The 23,870-nt window shown below is 45.5% G+C and overlaps 1 protein-coding gene across 1 annotated transcript in view; it reads right to left on the minus strand.

The window, feature by feature from the left end:
- Positions 1 to 23,870, minus strand: part of LOC119174143 (uncharacterized) — a 145,155-nt gene that overhangs the window by 20,773 nt on the left and 100,512 nt on the right. The window contains exons 7-9 of the mRNA XM_037424963.2: positions 21,819 to 22,100; positions 13,936 to 14,080; positions 4,807 to 5,076 (exon numbers count right to left, since the gene is read on the minus strand). Of these exons, the coding sequence (XP_037280860.2) occupies positions 4,807 to 5,076; positions 13,936 to 14,080; positions 21,819 to 22,100 (697 nt within the window). The remainder of the gene's footprint in view (positions 1 to 4,806; positions 5,077 to 13,935; positions 14,081 to 21,818; positions 22,101 to 23,870) is intronic.

Here is a 23,870-nt window from a genome sequence, read left to right on the forward strand (position 1 = left end):
GCTGGCGATCTCCATCACCTGCGCGTCACCGTGACTTCCTCAGAGCTACGCGAACGTCACCAGAAGCCGCTCGCCTGGCCAGCACTGGGAAAATTAACTGCTGCGACCTCGGGGGGCAACGTTGCCAATCGTCGAGACACTGAAGAGTTCCCCCTATCATCGCAAGAAGGTATGACGACAACGACGACGAATACGACGACGAATACTATTGCCGATGAAGTTGTACGCGCCGATTTTAGGGTCCTCATTGACGGACATTGTGTTACAGACCAATTTCGAAGACTGCTTTTCGCGTACGTCAAAGGTCCAGCAAACACCATTCACCAAGCACCTTATGATTACTAAAAACAACACGCGACCAATTCAGCAGAGCCCCTACCATGTGGCTCCGAAAGAGTGCGAGAAGATTCAGAAGCAAGTACACAAGATGCTCGCAGCGACGTCCTACAACCTTCGAAAAGTCCTTGGGCGTCCCCCGTGGTTTTGGTCAAGAAAAAAGGCGGCAGCTTGCGCTTCTGTATTGATTATCGCAAGTTGAACCAAGTCATAAAGAAAGAGGTCTATCTACTGCCCCGTATAGATGATTCACTAGATCGACTACGTCATGCGCGCTATTACTTTTTAATGGACCTAAAAAGCGGCTACTGGCAGATAGAAGTCGGCGAGAGAGATCATGAAAAAACGGCCTTCGTGACGCCCGATGGCCTATACGAATTTAAGGCGCTTCCTTTTGAGTTGTGCTCGGCGCCAGCCACTTTTCAGCGTCTCATGGTCTACGTACTATCAGGCCTGAAATGGCAAATATGCTTGTTCTATCTGGACGATGTTATTGTATTCTGAGCAACATTTCAGGAACATCCCAGCCGTTTATTCACTGTCCTCCAAGCCATACGTTCGGCCGGCCTTAGTTTAAAACCAGAAAAATGTCATTTTGGTTTCAACAAACTCAGCTTCAGAGGCCACGTCGTCAGTCACGAAGGTGTTTCACCTTACCCGACCAAAATAGACGCCGTAGCGCAATTTCCGGCACCACGTGACAAAAAGGCCGTGACACGCTTCTTAGGGTTGTGCGCCTATTACCGGAGATTTATCGAGGACTTTTCGTCTATTGCTGCGCCATTGACAAGACTCACACGTGAGGGCGTCCCCTTCTTTTGGGGTGAACAAGAGCAAATGACATTCAATGAACTACGACAACGCCTGCCAACACCTCCACTCCTCACGCACTTCGAGCAGGATGCCCCTACAGCACTTCACACTGACGTCAGCAATGTAGGTCTCGGTGCCGTTCTGGTGCAGTGGTGCGCGTACAATGACAATCCGACCGTACTTGGCAGATGCTCATTGAGAGCTATTAGCGTCAGGTTGAATAGTAAAGGGCTAAGTATGCCACCCTGAGGAACACCGCGGTGGCTGTAATGTAGCGAAGTGTCAGCATCCTCGGTTCTCACGAAAAAGGATCGCTCAGAGAGATAGCTGCGTAGCCACTGAAACATCCGACCACCCACTCCTACCTCCTAGAGCACGGTGAGGACAGCTTCATGTGTGACGTTATCGTACGGCCCTTTAACATCAAGAAATAAAGAAACGCAGAGACGCTTACGGCCTTTTTCGTGTTGCACGTAGCTAACCAGGTCTATGACGCTATCAATTGATGACCGGCCACGGCGAAATCCCGTCATAGCGTCCGGGTAGATGTTGTGATGCTCCAGGAACCATTCTAGCCGTCCAAGTACCATCCTCTCCGTCACTTTGCCCAAGCAACTAGCCAGTGCAATCGGGCGGTATGATGTGAGCACCAATGGTGACTTGCCTGATTTCAGTAATGGCACCAAACGGCTGGTCTTCCAGTTAAATGGGAGGGTGCCCTCTCGCCACGAATCGTTGTATGTATCGAGGAGGGCACTCCTCGCACACTCACCAAGGTGACACAGTGCTCTGTATGATATTCCATCAGGCCCGGGTGCTGATGTCCGTCTACACAAAGACAATGCTGCTGTAAGCTCATGAATAGAAAAAAATTGGTCTATATGGTGATCGTGTGATGTCGTGCCACCACGTGAGAGCGTGGAGATGTTGGGATCTGTGAGTTGACCAGATAAGTTGGCACAGAACTCTTGTGCCACGTCAACTTCCCATCTCTGTTGAGAGAGAGCTAGAGCCTTGAATGGAGACCGCTGCATGGGAGATGTCCGGAGCCCTCTTATTGTCCTCCACAAGTGTGATAAAGGCTTGCAAGGATCTAACGAAGCGCAGAAGGCTGCCCAACGTTGTGACTCTAGCTTGTCTATGCGGCGTTGTATCTTCTGAAGACGTCTAGCGATTCGTAAATCGTCGATTGCTTTCGCGCGTCGGTACCTTCGTTCCACACGCTGTCGGAGAGCCCGAAGTCGTTCTAATTCCACATCAAATTCGGTTACTCTCGAAGAGCATCTGAGGGTGCACACTGTGTCTTGCACTGTGGACTTGATCACCTCTTCTAAGTCAAATGAGGTGTTATCTTGACAGCGTTCTTCAATGAGAGATTCAAACTTGGCCCAGTCCACTCTTTGGGTAGTTTCGCGTACCTTGCAAGGTGATAATCCTCTGATCTTGACATATGTGGGAATGTGGTTGCTCCCATGTGTTTCTATGTCCGCAAACCATCCGGCACATCTGACGAGACCTCGAGAAACAAAAGCCAAGTCAAGGCAACTGCTGTATCCAGGGCCACGTAAAAATGTTGGCTGCCGTCATTTAACAAGGACAGCTCGTTGTCTGAAGCAAACGTTATCAGACTTCTAACCATTGCGCTGATCTGCGGGCTCCCCCATAGCGTATGGTGGGCGTTGAAGTCTCCGATGATCACCCATGGGCCAGGAGTGGATGATAGGATGTGTCCTAGTCTTCTGTGGTCAAATATACTTGATGGCGACAGGTATGCACCGACAACAGTGACAATAAGACCCCTTTTCTTCACTGTTAAGTATATATATTGGTTATCTTTGTCAGGTTGTACAGGCCGAAGAATGTAGGTCAGGTCGATCACGTTGAATAAACAGCAGGACCTTGCTGTTTCTACTATAACAAGCCGACATAAATGATTCGTATCCGGAGAGTCTAATAGCGCTCGATAAATTTGGCTCACTGATGACGATGATGGAAACATATTGGTAGAAACGAACCGACGAAAATCTGCAATGCGTGATTTCAGTCCCCGTGCATTCCACTGAAACATTGTTGCTTTTTTGACCTCTTCCCTGAAAGACAGTGGCTGGTGGGCCATTATCTACTCAAGAGCCGCCAGTACCGGACTCAGAGCGTCCAGTACATGAAGTGCACTTTTGGCTGACGTTGTACGCATGTTGTTTAACACCGTGCGAATGACATTAATTATGGGTCGTAGAAGAGCAATCAGTTGCTTATCCAAGTTCCGCTGCTCCTCTGTTGTCGTAGCTTGCTCTGATGAATGCGGCTTCTGATGTGGTTCTTCCACAAGTTGCGTACGCGTAAGTGGCAGCCATTCTTCAGTAGAGAGAGATCTACTTGTTTTCTCTCTTTTATCGTCTACGTTCGCCGCGGTGTACCTTGCAGTGGGCGCCGTTCCCAGATGCGTTGACTTACTTCTTGTAGTTGACTGTGTTCTTCGCGAAGATCTTCGACGGTGACGTCGTCGTCTTCGGCGAACTTTTTCCGTGGCCTATTTGTGGGTAGAGCTGTCTCGCACCATTTGTCTTAGAATAGTAAACTTCTTCTTTATGCGTGGACAGTCTGTGGAAGATGCACTGCGGGCACCTTGACAATTAGGACACTTTAGTATGGTTGCGCTGTATTTGTGCTCGGTGTGTAGTTCTGAGCATCGGGGGCACACTTCGGAGTTCCTGCACGCTTCCTGCACATGGCCGATCTTCTGGCACTTATGACATCGCATAGGTTTCGGAATAAATGGTCGGACCTGGTGACGAAAGTGGCCAAACTTCACATGGGAGGGGAGACAGTCCCCTTTGAACGTAATTCTCACACAATGTGTGTTACCAAGGCGGCTGACATTCACAATCAGGTTATCTTCATTTCCTGGTTTTATTTGCACTGAGAGATCGGAGTTTGGAATTTCAGTGGCGATGTCATAAATGACTCCTGTTGATGTGGTGCTATCAGCTGGTATTATAGACGACATTGATGCTACCCAGTTGCGTTGCTTTCTGAAGCGCGTTCAGCGCACGTGGGTTCAGCACATCGATTGCCAAGATGTTCCTTCTAGCGTTTAGACGTATTTCTTTGATCTGATTTGGCGTAATATTTTCGAGATACACAAAGAGCGCTTGCCTGTTCAGCCCGCGTAGACTGTCGGTAGCCTTCAGCGGCACAAACAGGATAGAGTGGGGCCATCGCTGAGGGGCAATCTTCACGGTAGTCAGGCTGAATGCCGAAGATGCATTGACGATCCGTCGTTCAGCCCTGCGGTACAGGACGGGTTGGAAGTTGTCGTACGAGGACTCGTCGCTTGATGCGGAGTACATCTCAGTGTCCTCACTCTCACTAGACCCGTTTTCTCGCTTCCTCAAAGCAGTCCCCGCGGTCGAACCAGACTCGGACGGTGCCCCGTGAGGTTGAAAATCCATCACTACAATATATGGGACGATAGACCCCGCAACTGCAGCGAAAAATCCAGAAAAGCACAAAGACGAGCAAGATGTGTTCCGTAAACGAAGCACTTCGTCTTCTTCAATTCTCAAAGTTCAAATTGACTGTGGACCTTGCGAAGAGAAGATAGCTCCTACATAAAAGAAAGAAAGGAGTGACACATGGTTGCTCTAATTGACTTACTTGAAACAGTGGCATTTACGTCGTTGACGAAAGTGGTAAGGTCTTGCTTCTTGCCTTCTTCTGTCAGAACGACAGCCGCCGCTGGAGCTTCACCGTAATCCGAGTGGTTCAGTCCTACCACAGAAACCTCGGCTATCTGAGTGGGGTGCATGCGGAGCAACAGTTCTTCAAGCTCAGATGGAACAACTTGGTTGCCCATGCACTTGATCATTTGCTTGAGGCGTTCAGAGAAATATATGCATCCATCCTCGTCGTAGTACCCAGCGTCACCTGAGTAATGGAAAGGAATAACGTTATTTGAATTTATTGAACTACCCACAAGTACTTTTAGTATTAAGCGTGCGAACGGTGGAATCAAGGCATCGAAAGACGTATAGAAACTTACTGCGAAAAATCTACAGAGGACTCTCAGCCACTAAAGTGCTCTACAAAGAATGCTACTGAATACAAATAAAGGGTGCAGTGTAGGGAGGCATGATATCCCCAAAGATATTTAGCGAATACTTATGTGCAATTTTCAGAGTGCTCTATTAGGAAGTTAGGGTAAAAATAGTGGGCAGAACCTTAGTATCCTTCAAATCGATTATGACGCTCTTGTGCTGACTTTGCCATGACTCAGGGGACGGATAAGCTTATGATTACTGAACTGGTCATAGAAAGCAGCACAGCAGGTGCGAGAACTTGTATAATTGATACTAAATTATTAATCAACAGTCTCGGTGGAGAACCGCGCCTTGCGATATTTGGGAACACGCTGGAAGTTGCAAAAAATTATGTCTACCTAGGACAGGTAATAAGCTCGCAGCTGAACCCTCACACTGTAATAACTAGAAGATGATGGCGGGGTGAGGTAAATTTTTTAAGAATTCTTAAATAATAAACTTACTTTAGCACTATTTCACAAAAAAGGTATATAACATCTGCATCTTTTTTATTCTTTTTATCGCGATACATACTTGCCCTAAAGGAATAATACACCTACAATCAGAAGCATGGAGGCTGGCATAGAAGGTTCAACCTAAATTGAGGACCAGCAGTAAGTTAAACAAATGACAGTACTTGGCGTAACCATAAGTGATAGGAAGAAGGTAAAGCGGGTAATGGAACAAACAGGTGTTCAGGGCATCATTGTTGATACCAAGACGAAAATGAACATGAACAGGTCATGGAGCACGTAGACAGAAAAATCTCTTGCAATTAGGGTTAACTGACTAGATTCCAAGAGACGGCGAATGCACGAGGAAGCGACAACATTCTAAGGCCAGAAGAGATTAATCAGTTTGGTGCTATAATGTGGCAGCATCAAGCACAGCGCCAGGTTGATTGCAAGAACGGGGGAAGTGTCTTTGCCTCTCAGTGGGTGTAGTTGGGCTGATTTACTGATTGATATGTAGGGTTTAACGTCCCAAAACCACCATATGATTATGAGAGACGCCGTAGTGGAGGACTCCGGAAATTTTGACTACCTGGGGTTCTTTAACGTGCACCCAAATCTCAGCACACGGGCCTACAACATTTCCGCCTCCATCGGAAATGCAGCCGCCGCAGCCGGGATTCGAACCCGTGACCTGCGGGTCAGCAGCCGAGTACCTTAGCCACTAGGCCGCCACGGCGGGGCGTAGTTAGGCTGATAGCTATCATAATGATGATTAATAACGTATTGATCGAAAGACATCTGTAGGAGGGTCACCGGGCTCAAACTTTTTTTTTCTTGAACATCACGTGTCTGCACATTGGTGCGTTTTTAACCCCGAGAGACTTTTTAATTAGTACGGGAAAGAGCTAGAAATAAATTTTAGGGCATTGCGTTTACGTGGTCTTCCCTGCTGTGGAAGGCGTTGCGGTTATCTGGCGTCGGTGGCACAATTGATACAGCGAACTAGGATTAAAGAGAGAGAACGTAGAATTCGTCGATATGGCTAGCCACTGCACTCTAACTTCTTTGCATTTTTCTGTGACATTTGCTGGTCTCTCAGTCATAGCTCAGGCATATGCAGCGCTGGAACGTGCGCTGTGGCTGGCTTGGCTTGTCGTAAAAGTACTGTCACCATTTCACTTGCATCGCAACGCCCCTTCTGTACAGAGTGGTGTGCGTACCATTCCAACGCTGTCGGCTTTACGCTTGGATCGCAAAGTCTGCTGTGCACAAAGTGGTATGTGTAGCACCTGAACGGTGGCAGTTTCTGTGGCTGTATGTAGTGAATGTTAAAATAAACGTGATACAACATACACCCAAAAGTTCAAACATCATTGACATTGTCTCGATAAGAAGCATCACTCAGAATTCGTATCAGGCAGTATAACGTCATCACCGATAAATTTATATCTATAACAACTGCTACGAAAGGCACTTGAAGAGCCACTTGTCTCGCACCCGTATATATATATATATATATAAATATATATATATATATATATATATATATATATATATATATATATATATATATATATATATATATATATATATACATATATGTATATATATATATATATATTTGTTGTGATGTCGCCCCCAGAGTTCGATACACTTTGCGAATATTTGAACTAATTCTCTGAACTACTCACCGGAAGCGAGTAAAATGCAGTAACGCTGGATCGTTCTGTACATTACGTACGAAAATGTGGTGAATTTCGCTGGTGATCGCATGACAAACGACACATAACAGTGGCCACTGCTGTGAAACTGCAATCATTAAATCGTCATCTGGTTCAACCGTCAATACCTTATTTGCCCTGTGACTTATCAGGATTCTATGTGCTGACCTCTCATTTCATTCGCATAAGCTCTTACGCTCAATACCTTCAATCTGTACTGCAACGTTTTGCAGTTGCACCACCTAAGCCATTTGCAGCGATGACCAAGAAACATCTGACGGAGCTCTTGGTTCTTTAATTTTCAGAACACTTTTGAGAAGCCGTGAATGAAGCACCAGCAGCAAATAACCTTGCAACGTACAAGTGACAACGCAATAGGCAAGATGAAAAAAATCACATCCCATGTTACGAAGCAAACACCAACGCCACAGTTTGATCGTCTTTCCGACAGCACTCTGATGTCCAAGACATTGACCAGTCAGGCGGCTAAACTGAGAATCACAAAGGAACGACGCTCAACGCTGGAGCGGGTACGTAAGAGCTCCACCCTAAAGAAACTACATGCGTGAGGCTGGATAGAGTGGTAAAAGTTAAGAAAAAAAGCAGGCCGAATGGCTGCAGGTCCACACTATGATACCAGTCGGCACACCTTACATGCTCAGTCCCGTAAAGCTCGTCCTGCGGATGTGTGTATAAGTTTTGTTCTGCTCGGTAATCAATGGTCAAATTACTGTCTTTGTAATGTCCCCCTTGAGTGGCCATTTGTACTATTTTTTCTTGGCAATCCTTTGAGACTATAGGCAGTGTGCTAAGGTCACTGCTTTCTGCGTTTATTTTGACTTACTGGCCAATGATTCGAAGAATTTAACGGAGGCGGACGCTGCTTGTGCTTGATTTATTGATATGTGGGGTTTAACGTCCCAAAACCACCATATGATTATGAGAGACGCCGTAGTGGAGGGCTCCGGAAATTTCAACCACCTGGGGATCTTTAACGTGCATCCAAATCTGAGCACACGGCCCTTCAACATTTCCGCCTCCATCGGAAGTTCAGCCGCCGAAGCCGGGATACGAACCCGCGACCTGTGGGTACACTGCTTGTGCTTAAAATAAATTTTGTCGCTGCTTAGCAGTTATACAGAATTCATACAGGCTTCGGCCTCTAATTTGTTTTAACGCATGTGAGCACGGATAAACAGAAACATGTAGTAATGCAGAAGCATGAAGTGCCAAACGTACTGTAAAGAAAAAACAAAACAGAGGCAGCACCATTGCTGCGAGCAGGCTGTTCTATTCTCTGAATTCCATCTCTTCTACTTCCATCTCGCTGCCCGCGCGCCCGAGCCCCAGCGTCTTTCTTGGTAACCACACTCGGCCATGACTGCGAAGCGTGTGGAGAGGCCGTCAGTGCTCCTGGTGGCCGGAACTGGCTGAATTGCGGTTATCCGTCTCGACCACATTGCGCCTCGCGTGAAGATCTTCCTCTGTGTTTTCCAGAGGTCGGAATTCGCTTTGTTGCTGCGCTCGGAGTTTTCCACAATTTGACGTCTTCTGAAAACTTGCCAACAATGTCTCTGGCGGGTGAACTTGACTGTTTCTTAATCGCTGCAAGTCAAGTTGTCGTCTGTTCCACCGTAGTTGTACAAACAGGACAAGAAATCGCGTATTCGCAACCGTTGAATGCCGCAATAAGTGGACTTTCTCGCGCTCTTCGTGAAGGATCCAGCTGCGGCAGCGGCATCTCCCGCCCGTTACTGAAGAAGTGGCGATGAGCATCTGTGATGAGTGTTGACGATCGATGCACACCATGGCCTTGCGGTACCTCTGATGTGCTCCCCGAGATGCTTGTAGTGGTGGTCCCCGACAAAGTGTTGCAAACATTGCAGCCATAGCACTCGTAATTCTTATCACCAGCCGAGGATTGACGCCCCACCATGTAGCCCTCGATGGCACTGCCCACAGGAGTCCCAGGCACGTCGAAATTATTTATGGAACGCTTTGCTAAGAACGTTTCACGCACAGCAAACTTAGAACGCTTTGCGCATAACAAACGTCCAGGTGCTCCCCATCCAATAAGTACCATGGCGGCCACGCATATGGTTCCGGCTGGTCAAGGCTCGTCTTGTCAAGATCTCTGGACACGCCTGGATCATGTTGTGATAGGGCACCCATCGTGTTCGCGGCGTCCGTGTAGACATACGGGTGCGCTGTTAAGGTGTTAAAGGGTTACTGACACAAAAACTTAAGCCTCGCGTTTTTCTGCTGCAATGCGTTGGTGTAGGGCTGTTAGTCATGACACGACACATCGTTTGCTGACGCACGCGACAGATAATTACAGGCTGCTCATTATTAATCAGTTTTGATTTGTGAGAGTTCCAACAACTGGGTGCAACTGTCGCCGACTAGCGTGTGCAACTCTTGATCACGTCAGCACACATAACTGAGTCGTTCTTCCACACAGTCCGCACCAATTATTGCTTTCGAATATGAAACGGGACTGGAAGGTCGCCAAACATAAAACTTTCCAAGCGTGCGCCAAGGCCACGCACTCGCAACCAACCGCCGAGAAATATAGACTTCGGGAACTAACGTGGCAAACCAAAAATGGCGGATATGACGTCTTAACTTGTTTTGTTGACCGCCGCGTGGTGACGTGAGGGAAGTAAGGGGTCCCCTCGGGATCCCCTTCGTTGGTGTCTGTGGCGCTATGGAGTCGGTCGCTCACGCAAACTTGAAAAGTAATTTAACATTCCTTCGAAGCTATAATGGTTGTTCATATTGCCACGTAGCTGACATATCAGGGGTCAGAAGACGAGAACAAGGAAGTGTACTGTCGGTTGTGGGAGCTGTCCTCCATCTTAGTCGATGCGATACACATCAGTTTCAATATAGATTCTAAATAGACACGCCTCGGGTCATTTTTACGTAACATCTTTGTGGTGGAGGTGCTGGGTACTTCCTTGTCTTCATCACGAAGCTCCGCAACAGCCACATGATCATAGGTCCAACCATGTCACAAGTTCAACAACCATCGTCTTCACCACCTGCAGCTTTCGTGACTTCTACGTACGTTGTTATACCTCCTACTCGTGATTCCGGTGTATTTTCCGGTCAGGATGGCGTTGACGTTGACAAATGGATAAACCGGTACGAATGGGTCAGCGCAAGCTATAGGTGGGACCCGACTCTTATTCTGGCCAATGTCCTTTTTTTTTTACCTCGATGGCCCACCACGGGTGTGGTTCGAGACGCACGAAGCGGAGATTACAAGCTGGGACTCCTTTAAAGAGAAGATCCGCGACCTTTTTGGCGACACTGTTGGGCGGTAGATCTCAGCGCGGAATCAATTGGCGGCTCGTGCACAGACGTCGACGGAGTCGTACGTCGTGTACATTCACGACGTCATCGCCCTATGCCACCAGATTGACGTCCACATGAGTGAGTCTGAGAATGCGGCACAGTGCTGAAAGGCATAGCAGACGCACCTTTGATCATCTAGTATACATCAACGTTACCATCATCGACACCACCATTAAATAGTGTTGGCGGTTCGAATAACCCAAGAGCCGCCGTATTACTCAGCAATTGCCGATGATATACTAATGTTATCGAGAATCAACCCCGAAGGCTATCTCGGCCCCAAAACTTTGTGTCAGTACTCCTTTAGGTACGACGGGTGCAAGTGACCCAAATCGTCCAAGTGATGACGAGCATGGGGGAAGCTTTCCCGTTGGATGTGGCTGGAGACCACTCTGGGCCACTATCAAGGTTGTTTTGGCATCGGTTGCCGAGGCAGTGTTGGAGCGAATCTTGAGCATAGGGTATGTACTAGGCCCGGCTGCGCAGCTTTCTGCCAGTGAACTGTAGTTCGCGGTCGCAACTTCGAGGAAATGGCCTCCGAGGTTGGACTCCGAGAGGTATTGCATTGGCATGAACGTATCCAAGGTCCTGCAGTGAGGAAACGGACGATGATCGGGTTTATAAACGTAACACACGGCATCTCCTTCCGACTCTTGAACAGTGGACAGCAAGTATGAGTGCTTATCATTGTGATTGCTGCGAGACAATGTCTGCTGACTGTGGCGCACCTGCATCAAGTAGCGCCATTGATGCTACAGTGTACCATTCTTCACCGAACCCTCGTGTGGCGTCCGCCCCTCGTCTTTCGGTACCAGCGACACCGAACTACGCTCCATCTCCTCCCAGGCTGACACTGGTCCAAAGAAGATTGGGTCGCACCACGGTGTCACCGTAGCGGCTTCGTTACAACACGGCCAATCAAATAACCTGAATTTTCATTCTCAACTCTTGCCCCGCAGAGAATGTACTCGGCATGCGCTCCTGCACTGCCTCCATTACCACAATAACACAGCTATCACGTATTTCGCTAATATAGGAGTGTGACAATGAACCATAAATGATTCTTGTGGCTACCCTGATGTGTTTTCCGAGTCCTCACTACACCAACATTTGCAATAGTGCACGCGACTGGAATTGGGTAAGCTCCTTTAAAGTCTACAGCAGGTACGAGCGTTCTATTAAATCTGTGGTTGGCGAAAGACGAGTCTTTTAAACACGTGAGAAATAGAAAGAAAATAACAAAATAAAAAACGAAGAGAAAATAGACAAGGTTAGAGAAGATAGAGGAGAAAAGATAAAACCAGAAGCGAAATAGTATAAAAGCAGATAAAGAGGTTAGAAAAATAAATGCACGGAAAAGAGACCAACACAACCAGTAAGACGGAAGCGGAAGAAAGCGAAAAATACAAAGAGGCATAGAGAAAGGAAGCAGTAGAAAAAATACACGGAAAGAAGGAAAAAGAAATATAAAAAATGTGGGAAAAAGAGATGTGACGAAGGGAGAGAGAAACACGAGAAACAATCAAAAAGAGAAAAGGCACAATGAGTGCGAAATATTAGTGCTTTCTAGAGAGCCCATGCGGATCGGTTGCACTCCTAAGGTGAACCATTTACCGTCAACACCACACTGACAAACATCCAATGGTAGATTGCGACTGCCTCCCTCTGTTCAGTAAACCAGATATACTTTCATTAAAAACACCTTTTTGCTCAAGGCTCCTTGGCCGCCGCCATAGTTCACTTAGGCTGTTGTTAGTGCACGCATCCCCCTAAAGAATGGTTTGCGAGCCTTACACGTCGGCTTTTGTACTCTCGTGCAACAGCCCAGGAGGGAGGAAATCCTCCAGTCAGTAAAAAAAGGTAAATATAAGTCATCTAATGACACAAACTGCTTAACCATTTGAAATAAATTAGCGGTAAAGGTAGTGACTACCACTGCTTAGAGGAAGTGATTTTTTTAAACAGCGGTGTACCACTTTCCTTCTTCTTGTCTGTGAAATTCGGTGCAGTGCTGAATGCTACGTTGTTAGTATAATAACGGTAATTTTACATCAGGTGAATAACTCCAGCAATCGCCCTGCTCAGAGGCGTTCATTGTTTCATTTTATCATTCCGAATACTGCTAAGTACCTACGCATAACCAGTCGCTACCCGCTAACTTTTTAGTACCCTTAGCATTTTCATATACTTCAAATAAAAGCTTACGGCCAAAAACCACTCTATGAATGTGAGACATGATGTGATGGGGCAGTACCTAATGCTGTCGATGACCAAGGCTTCGTTAACGTGCCTCTCACCGTAGGTGCTACCACAAAAATACGTACTATACATGAAGTCAGCAAATCTTCAATGATGAAATTCTAAAAAGGGGGGAAGGTGGGAGACAAAAAAAGACAGCGAGCGTGCTCAGTTCGCTTGCTTGTTTTACGCTTTGCAAGTGGCTTGTATCCACTACCAGGAATCAACAATCAACAGGCTGTTACTATTGTTGAAAGCTTTCAGAGGATTCTATCACCTCTTTATTTCGGTAGCCTCGTATGTAGCGTAATTGAGTTACATCAGCTGGCAGCGTGCTGCTTTAAAAAAAAACCTTGCTGGATCATGTACTCGTGAGAGAGTTCATACATCGGTTGGAAGATCATCTAAAGTGGCTAAAGGCCCTCGGAGTCGCCCCTAGCCACAACAGCAATGGTTCGTACGTGCGATGTGTGCAAACTTCAAGTTTCGTGGCATGACACGCGTTGTAACTAGACATTCCAGAACAAACCCGAGACGTATTGCTGTCCTGACAAAAATGGCGTGGGACTTGAGACATTGTATGTGCAATTAGGGCAATCCTGTAAAACAGAGGGCATTGGTTAGCCTAGCTCTGATTGTATCAAGGCATAAAGTTCGACACGCACACTCAACTTTACAAATGAACAACTCGCGTATCAGCTACAATGGTGAGTTTTCCTCACTGATTGTTTGCGGGAGGGTTAAATGAAGGGCGTTGAAATGAGAGTCTGCAACGCTTCCGCACATTGGACGCCGTAATAGTAGCGTCATTAAATGTACTGCCTAACGTCGTCTATGAGGCAGAAGATTTACACACATGTAATGTTGGACGCGGCTTTATGCAACAAATAGTATTACATATTAAAAACGCTGGAACTGCAAGTCTAGGCTTACCAGATTTGCACCATCCTTCTTCGTCGAACAGCTCGGCAGATTCACGGGGCCTTTTGTAGTATCTTTTCACCATAGACGGAGTTCGAAAGCAAATTTCCCCTATCTGGTGTGGGCCGAGCTTTTCACGGGTGCTGACGTCGACAACCTAAACAAAGCAATGTATTGGCTGTAGCAGGTTACTCACATACAGTATTAGTATACAGAATTTTCCCCAATAAGACGCAATTCTGGAATCCTGCAGGTAAAACTCTCAATTTACTTTTGAAATTTTCTTTTTTTGGGTATTTTAGCCAGCAGATCTACGAAAAAGCAAGAATGCATAAATTACAGCTTTCACAGACGTAGCCAAAGCTAGCATCGCCCCGGTAGGCTAGTTCCAGTGGCAACGCCGCAATTTTGCTGTGTACTTACTCAGTACAGTTCTGAACAGTTAGCAGGTATACACAAACCTATAGCAACTGCAAGCGCTGTCGCAATACATACACAAACCTATAGAAACTGCAAGCGCTGTCGCAATACTCGAAACATATCTTTTACTAGCTGTTCCTTTGAAACGAAAATTAATAACTAGGAGTAATTTGCTCGAATAGATAATTCGAGGAGCGGACACGACTTTTCCCGGGCAAGAACTGATCAGTTCTAGGTTTGAAAAAGACAAGTTCCCTTCTCGAAACGTCGCCCAGAGCATAAAATCTCTGCTCTTCAGACTTTTTTTTTTGTCGAAAACTCTCACCTTCCCCTCCATGCCGTTTTTTGCTTATTTGGTGTAAATGTATCTGTGGAACAATACAAGACAGAAGCACAGGGCAACGTCGAGGGGGTGAAAAACTGTTGAACAGAGAATGCCGCTACCGACAATGCCTCCACAAGTTTACATACAATTCGCCGGAGCAGCATCTGGCTATCTGAGTTCCTTACCACAACTTCCTCAGTAACACCATTAAAAATTCTAACCTATTTCCCTACTATATACACGTGCTCTTTCTTCTCTTTAACTTTTAAGGTTGGGAGAGTATAAGAAACGCGCTCATAAAGAAGATGCCAAGAACATCAGTTACAGTCATGGCTAAGACAGCGAAACTTTCGGAATGTGTCCTCTAGCGACATGTCATATCAATGACCCTTTATTACTGGTTTTTATGTTGAACCCTTTCGTGCGTGGCTCATGGGAAAAAATTACATCCGTAAGTGATACTTCGGAAAACTTACATCCGTAAATTTTCCGCAGTATCACTTCAAGGCGCAAAGTTTTATTGCAACAAAAAAAAAACGTGCCAAGACGTTGACACACATGTTTAGTGTCATTACCCGTGCCTAAATAATTTTGAGAATACGATTCACCTCAAGTCATAAATGACCTTTTTTGACATAGCATCAAATATCAGCCTAAAAGGTAAAGAAGTTTCGTTCAGAATAATGTCATTATGAAGAAAAAAATAAGTACTCTTGATATGTTTACTGGTCGAGCTTCTCATCAAGGATGATGGCAGTTTAGGTAAAGTGACCGTATGCCACAAAAAAATAAAACTGTAGCTAACTGGCTACACTTTATCACTCAAGAGGTTCAGTTCTTCTAATGCTGAATGTATCTGGTGTTCATGAGGAGTACTCTGCACAACTACCAAAACAAATTTTGTACACAAATCATTTGAGTACTTTAAGCATCAGTAACTGATCTCATTTTAACATATCACTTAAAGACTAATCTGAGTAAGTGAATTGCCATAGTTTCTTCACAAGGTCGAAGCAGTGAATGTGATTGCAACAAACTTGAATGTTACGCGAAGAACACCAACGAGATCAAAACGTGCAGTGCACTGCTTAAGACGAAAGAACACTAAAAATACACATGAAGGACTACCGTGATCTAACAACGTTTACAGTACGACACCCAACGCCATACTAAAATACAAAGGACGCTGAAGGATATATGCGCATGTATACTGAAGATGAACGCAAACCTATTTAACAGTTGTTACTCCGTTGTGTTTAAAGAGTGCACAGTTTTCACAAACGGAGCAACAGCAGAAAGCAAAGTGACCTTCGTGCGGCCTGTAACTCCTACGCAATCACTCAGCTGAAAGCCCAAGATGTATTATTCTCCACCATGGCGACATGAGCGCGTCCTCGAGCACAGCGGATTCACGCACCATAGGACAAAGTACACGAGCGAGCGGCCGAGACATAACCCCATATTTTGGAAAGTAACCACACTCCTTGATTCACGCCATCGCACTTTCGCCGCGCCGTCAGCCTCCTCTTTTTTGATCCCATCATCCGCAGTGCTGAATGGCTGGGAAGAGCGCTACTAGCTAATCAGGTGACCCTGACGTCACCTGAACCACGCGCAAACAAACTTCGTGTGAATTTCTTTCACCACGGCCGCCATGAATTCTCCAGGCTACCCACGCCCAACACGCTTCCGAGTTGAATTCTGAGTTTTGCTCGTCGTGGCATTGCCTCGCTGCTGCGCGTTTCGGTGCAGCAGCACGTCAGAGCTTTTAGGAGCGAAGCCCTTAATGGTGTGGGTCTGTCCTTGCGTTGGTATGTAGCCACCACGTTAACATCCTATTATGAAACGTAAGATGGTCGTGTACTCGTATCCAGGCGCGCTTTAAAGAACCATAGATTTTCCCACTGCATCCATCTCTTGTTTCTACGTGACCGCCTACAGTTCCACCTTTCCAAACTACCCACTACTTCGTCCTTGCAAACATTCCGCTACGCCCATCACCGATCCATCACTTCACCGATCATAAAGCCGTTAAAATGAAGAGGTAACGGAATCGACGTACAGCTACCACTTACCAAAAATAAATTTATTGTCTAAATATACACAGTGTTTGTCATGTCTTTGATGATGTAGTGGGCGATATTCACGGATCATTCGCCATTTAGCGAAGAAACCCTCCAGCTATTCGCCCCACTCGATAAAATTAACTCCGTGATAATGCTGGGATGTTTTATTCTCTGAGGTAAACTATAATACATTCTCTGATTCGAAAAAAAATTCCGTGCGCAGGAAGCAGAGGATTCAAAACATCGAGGGAAAAAACTTTGCCTTTTAAGCACGTACTTCCCCGCGAGGTAACTGTACGTAATTTCCCTATATATCTGAATGAAGTTGCACTCACAATAAAATGCTATGGCATAACTAGATCGTGCATTGAGTTCAATGGCGAGCACATATAAATATTGGTATAGCTTTTAAATGCGAAGCATTTCTTAGCAAACTTCGCGACTTGAGCATCTATCTATCTATCTATCTATCTATCTATCTATCTATCTATCTATCTATCTATCTATCTATCTATCTATCTATCTATCCGCTTACGTTTGGGTGCTCTCATGGTCACCCCTTTAATTTGGCGTGAACCAAAACTAGCACGGGAGGGTAAGATGGTTTGACGAATAGGAAGCACTAGCAAACACATGAATACTGCCACAATCCCATCGCGTACATCATCAAACACAACCCGACAGACAATGGCACATACCTACGGGAGGGTATGTGCCGCTGGTATGCGGGTATGTGCCACAGGTGATTGACACTTGGTATCTACCCAGGAATGACGAGAACACACATGGGAAATTTTAACGCTCGTGCATTTAGAAATACCCGACATTTGTAGCGTCAACCCGACGAATGCAAAGAATAAATGTCGGGGTCCACCTGGAATGAAACCAAAGCATTCTGCATGGCAATGAAGTATTCTAGCACAGAGCTACACCAGGTCTCGGAACTACTTTTGAAATAGACGCTAATCTTCGTGAAATGTCAATAGTGGTTGCAGCGCTGCGTACCCCATTTTATAAACATTACTTATGTACTCCTTTGATATAGCCACCACGTCGAGTTAACATCAATTGTGGTTAGTTCCCATGCGCGGAAGTTGACTTATGTAGCAGTGTCTAGGGCCAGCCTCCTAGCGAGCATCAGCGCTTCATATCAGCTTCTGGTGTTGCTAACACGCATGTTCCAGTTGGCATCATTGCGCAAGTATAAAAAACTGGTTATATGAACATCTGTAACTATTCAACACATGTCTGTGTGTGCAACTCTTGCACATATATTTACCGTCATTTTATGAAGTGTCGCACAATAAAAAATTCAACACGGTAACCTTTCCTCCACATGCTTCGCATAACGTTCATTTCCAGTTGCGTAGGATCTGTCGATTTTTTTCTGAGTGAGTCACTATGCTATGTTGTTTTATTTGTGCCCTGACGAATCTTTGTTGTGTTTTAGCGCGTGCGTTGGTTTTCAATGTATGCAACTGGTAAGCTAACGTGTGTAACTTGTTAGCTTACATAACTTACGTAAGCTAACTTAGGTCCTAACTTGTAGTTGTGAACGTGTGTCTGTGTGTGCGCGTGCGCAGGCATGCATTTTTGCGTACATATATGCCTGCGTGTGAGCTTTGTTTGTGTTTCTCTGTATTTGCGCGCTAGTTGCACTTGAGTGTGCGCACGTGTTTTTGTGTGTGTGTATGCGCGAGTGTGCGCTTGCATTTGTGCATGTCTAAACTGCAAATATGATGTACCATACTATTAGAAACTTTTGTATGACCAGTCACCTTTTTTTTAGGGGCGAGGTAAGTCGCAGAGGTAATTGAATACAATATCTCGTCATTCCACTGTGACGGAGTGAAGGCACGGGCACTGTCGTTTCGCTAACACTGTGGGTTTTAGGTACTCTGGCTTTCTGGATACACTACACAAATATTTCGTGTTGGTGTTGGTATAAATGGACGTAAGGTCCACTTGTTTTAGGAAATTTATCAAGTAACTTCTACATTTTTTGAAGACTAGCTTCTTTCATCTCGTCATGGCCGCAGTAAATGAAACAAAACTCAGTTTACACCTTATGCGCTGACACTATAGCACCTAACATGTCTCTGCGTTATGGACAGCAGAAGCGTCGACAGGGTAAACCGCTCAGCGGCAATAGTCGGTATTCAGTTTTTTGGAAAGGCTTCCACTTTTATTTATCGAACCGCATAAAAATTATATCATCCACTATGTTGTACATCAAGCCTCTTTCTTTTAACCAAGGTGGGGTTTTTAATTGACAAATCCTCGTGGACCGCATCGAAGCAGCAGAATAAACAAAGCGTGCGCACTGATTCAGTGGAGCTACAGCAAACCAGTGGATAATTCAGCGTGATCTGCGCGCCACTCCAACCAGGAAAGGGTACAAATCCGAGCAGAGTCGAGGAGGAAAACGGGCACTCGGAGGAGAGTGTTGCTATTTTAAAAATATCTGGGCTTTACGCCGAGGGCGTCCTTCGTTCCATGTCGCTGGAAAAGCTGAGAACACGCTGATATTTTTACTAAGATCGGCAAAGTGCAGGGGTAAAAATTGTATATGAATAGCTTGCCGTTGCACGGCCAATGCCGTGCGCTGTGGAGCGTGTGGTCACCCGTTCAAATACGATCGCCGGAAAATACTTTTCTAAGTATTTTTATTCCTGGCTTTTGTATTTATATGGACTTATGAACATGCGGGGCATGACGGTGGAGGCATACGACGTCGACTAACGGTGACGCCAACGCCAAAACTCAGCCTATAGTGTCCATAGAAGTGCTATCTAAGAAAATGCCTACAACATCACGCCAATATCTTAGATATAAAAAAAACTAGATGGAACCAACATCTAAGCGCCTATTCTGGCATTTCTGTTTTGGTTATGGCGGAGGTGTGAAAGAAAGCAAAAAGAGGAAAGGCAGGGAGGTAAACCAGACGAGCGTCCCGTTGGCTGCCTTGCAGAGTGGATAAGGCATTAGGGGTTAAAAAAATCTGACACATAGGTCATAAACAAATGAAGTATAATTGACTAATAGTGCATAAAGTGTTAGCAACAAGATAATATTGAAAGAAATGAAGGCGTAAAGCGTTACCATATTCATTGTTGGAAGCTACTCGCTTCTGCTATCAAATATTTTGTTTGAAGAGAATGTTTAGTTTCCTGAATATGCTGCACAACTAGCCCACAGAGCATGCGTATTTGCTAATTTTAAACACGTTCATGCACATGTATCAGCCCTGTTGAATATGATGTCGTCACGAAAGTATCTCGTGCAAGGCGTAGCACCTAAACCTCACCAGACGTCGAAAATATGCCGACGCAATTAATAATAATGCGACCACATCCATAATGTTGTCTGATAATGTGATTTCCATTTCGTTTACCAAGCCAATCAAATGAAGCATTTCATGCATCTTTAGCGTAACAGGACAGTGATGTAAGGTACAATACTCATATCTGATTCTCTTGCTTTCAAAGAGAACCAACTTTAGAAGACAGTGCATACTGCACATATTAGTAAACTGCAAATGAGTTCAAACATACGGTTTACTTGCAGTAACAACCAAAATAGCAAGATTTTAATGTTCGTGGCAGTAAGCTCATGACTTTGTATTGTTGCTTCCGTGCAAATAGTAACAGAAATTGTGTACTTTTATGGTCATGAGTCTCCTAACCTCATACTTACCATTTGCGCTTGCTAAATAGGCAGTGAATGTTGTGATAATTACGTGTAACTTCAATGTTAGTAAACAATACTAATTTCTCAAGAAATAATTAAGGATCCGCCATACTATACTGCGATAAAGGAAGTCTTTTTTATAGGGAAAGAGCTTATAGGTGTAATACATGGCATTTCTTGCATAGCGCTTCTTCAACGCACACAGACGTGCTCGCACCGTGGCTGATATGAATGACGGTGCTTAATTTTTCTGACCCTTGAAAATCGTTTCTCGTGTAAAAAAAAGCCGGTGGTATGAAATGTATCATTCTTTAATATAAAAATTTCTTGTGAAAACAATATGGGGTGGGCCGCTCGTGATTTTCCTTGCATTGATGCGGATCTCACACGCCGTTTCCCCAATAACTCGGTGCAATATTCAGTCCATATGTTCTGACCAGTTTGAGATCACTGTTTTCCTGCAGGCTACTCAGCGACCGTGCGGCACCACAAGGTGCCGGAGGCACAACCGTTGGACGTCAGTGTGACGTCATCAGACAAGCCATAAACAGAGCATTAGCATTCTTTTGCTCTAACATGATTTATTAACGTATGACAACATAGAAAAGCGATTACTGCGTCCCGTGTTGTATGCTGTGCAACACCGTGACTGATCTGCTTGGTTCTGCTTTGAAGAACGTCCTGGCAGCATCACGTGTGCATTCGGGCTTTCTCTAATACCTTCGCTCGCTTAGTGCAACATAGGTGTTTTTTTTTTCTCACTGATTGCGTTAGGTTCTGTTTGACGCTGTGTTTTGAGTGACTTTGTCCCCACTATTCTAGTTGTGTGCATCGTCACACTGTGCAGTACAGCTTATAAAAGAGGAAGTAATGCCTTTTCGGTTTTGCAATCGAATTTGTACAATGCTACAAACATCGATAAGCGGTCCCTGGGAAAATATTACTGCGTCGCTACGATTTTTTGACGACATGGACTTATTATTTTCTGTATTTTGGCGTCCGCTGTAGAGTTGAGAAGAAAGTGAGCTAAGGATTGTAATTGTGTTTTTAAAACTTTTGAATAAACCCGGGCGACGCCACAAGGTCGAGCTTGTGTTGAAATGTGAGCGCACTACTGAGACGCGGACAGAAAGACAGGGACGAGTGCTTACAACCATCTGAAAATCATGTATCACCAACTCGACCAATCAACCATACAGACAAGGTCGAGGTATTGTATAGAATACATGACGCGACTTCCGAACACAGAAGTAGTTGAAAATTTTCGGAAAACTTTAGACGACTCCTTTAAGATGTCCAGTTCAACACATATGTAACCATAATGTTACAGGAAACATCGACGAATTAGGTGCAAGTGCTACTCGGAACGGCAACAAGAGTTTGCTGTAATCTACCTTCAGAGTGACTCCGGTTGCAGGAATTCCAACACTCGTACTGTTTTGACATTTGGAAGACTTCGGATGAGCCGTCAAAACACCACAAGACTCCGTCATGGCATATAGATTAAAGAGTTGCTCGAGACCACTGAATGTTTCATAGGCTGCTTCTGCTACGGATGCCGGAACCACGCTGCCGCCAGTACCAATTCTGCGGAGAGTTGGTAACCTTCTCCCTGAGTGACGCATCTCACGCACCACAGCTTGAAGCTGTGTGGGAAATAGGAATGCCGTCGTCACCTGCAATTAGAGCGAGGTAATCGTAAATGTACAGAAAATATATGCAGAAAGACATCCCTGCTAGTTATTAATTTAATATAAAGACCACTACTCTAGATATTTGTACACCTCAAAAGGTGATTCAGAGCCAGTCTAACTGAAGATAATGCTACTGCCAAATGTCACCTTTGAAATGCAAATGGCACAAGGTCCCCAGAAAACCAGCCATACGCGCTTAACTGCGGAAGCGAAGGAAGCTTAGATGTCAGCCTAAGTAGTGCATGTGCGGGAGCACTACCCCCCCCCCTCGAACTTCCTGTCTCTCCATGTATTTCTATCGCTCCACTAAACTCACTTGCATGGCATTCAACTGTTCACACTGTTGTCTTTCAGTGGGGTTTAATGCAACAGTTCTCGTACTCGTTGTCATCACTCTCCTATCAGTAGATGGTGGACAAGTACCGTTGGTGCGTGTGGAAGCTGCACAAATTAGTGCAGCCCGATATACGCAGTGCATAACTGTGTCATCAACGATTCAATGCAGCGCTTATAGCGCTTTGCAATCGCAGCCTCTGATATATGACGTCTTATTGTGCCTTCAGAAACATCAGATATAATTGCGGAAACAACGTTTCACTAAGCTTAGTAGGGCCAGTGCCACCTAGGTGAAATGGTAGAACACCCTGATGCCAGCGTCTGGTCGAATGCCGGAATCGAGGTGCCGAGGTGCCGAGGTGCCTGCCTGCCTGCCTGCCTGCCTGCCTGCCTGCCAGGTGAGCTGTGCTGATGAAGCTTCCGGGGCGCGCGTAGGGGCAGGGGCTGCTATTCAAAGTAGGATTAAGATGCTAGAGAATGAATTGGTGCAGATCAGGCAGAACAATGTTGTATTTATGAATTAGATTAGAAAACGGGGGGATTACACGCAACGAGGAAACCTCACAGGTTATTACGGATGAAAAAGGCGCAGAATGGACGAACACGTAGCATCCCTCACCCCCAATAAACGTAAACCAGAGAACGCTCCTATTAAAAGTGTGGTAAAGAAACCCAAAGCAGTGGCGACGCCACATGAAGGACTGGAGGAATTTACAAACATCATTGAAGCAAAAATAGAATAGATTGAAGGCAAATTGCAAGCTAAGCTCGAACAACAAGAAGTTAGATTTGAGGTGAAAATTGAGGCGCTAAGCAAGAGAATATTGCAGAAAGTGCAGCAAATGGTGGCTGATTCCGACACCAAGCTAGCAATATGGGGATCGCAGACGAGTGGTGGGGGCCCGGTTAAGACGTCTTTCAAGCCATACGGTAGGACCTCGGTGCCCACTGAGGGATCGAAGAGCCTGTAACGCCACCACGGCAGACAAAATCGCTACATGATTTGGCAATGGTATTGTCGAGGATATAATCGGAAACGATACATTTTGCAACAACATCTTAAGGACACCAGTGCCCCGGATTTTATAATGATGCTAGAAGCGCACGGGCTGGCGAAATTGTCGGGAGATAAGTCATTCGGCAGAGCCAACAGGGAGACAAAGGTATTAGCAATGTTGGTTAGGCGAAATCACGCGGTGGTTCAACACGGCACGAAAATTAAGGCAATTATTCGCATTCTCCTCGAACTCATACAAATCCTGAAAGCAAAGGACAGTCTCTTTGTAATAAATATTTACAGCAGTCCTATTGCAGAGAGCACAAATTCCGCACGCTGTTTCACGAAACACTCGCTATAACGGGCAACTGAGCGCTAGTGATTGGAGGCAATTTCAACGCCCCGCACGGTGCATGAGG

Source organism: Rhipicephalus microplus, chromosome 5 (assembly GCF_043290135.1).
Source record: "Rhipicephalus microplus isolate Deutch F79 chromosome 5, USDA_Rmic, whole genome shotgun sequence".
NCBI classification, from domain to species: domain Eukaryota; kingdom Metazoa; phylum Arthropoda; class Arachnida; order Ixodida; family Ixodidae; genus Rhipicephalus; species Rhipicephalus microplus.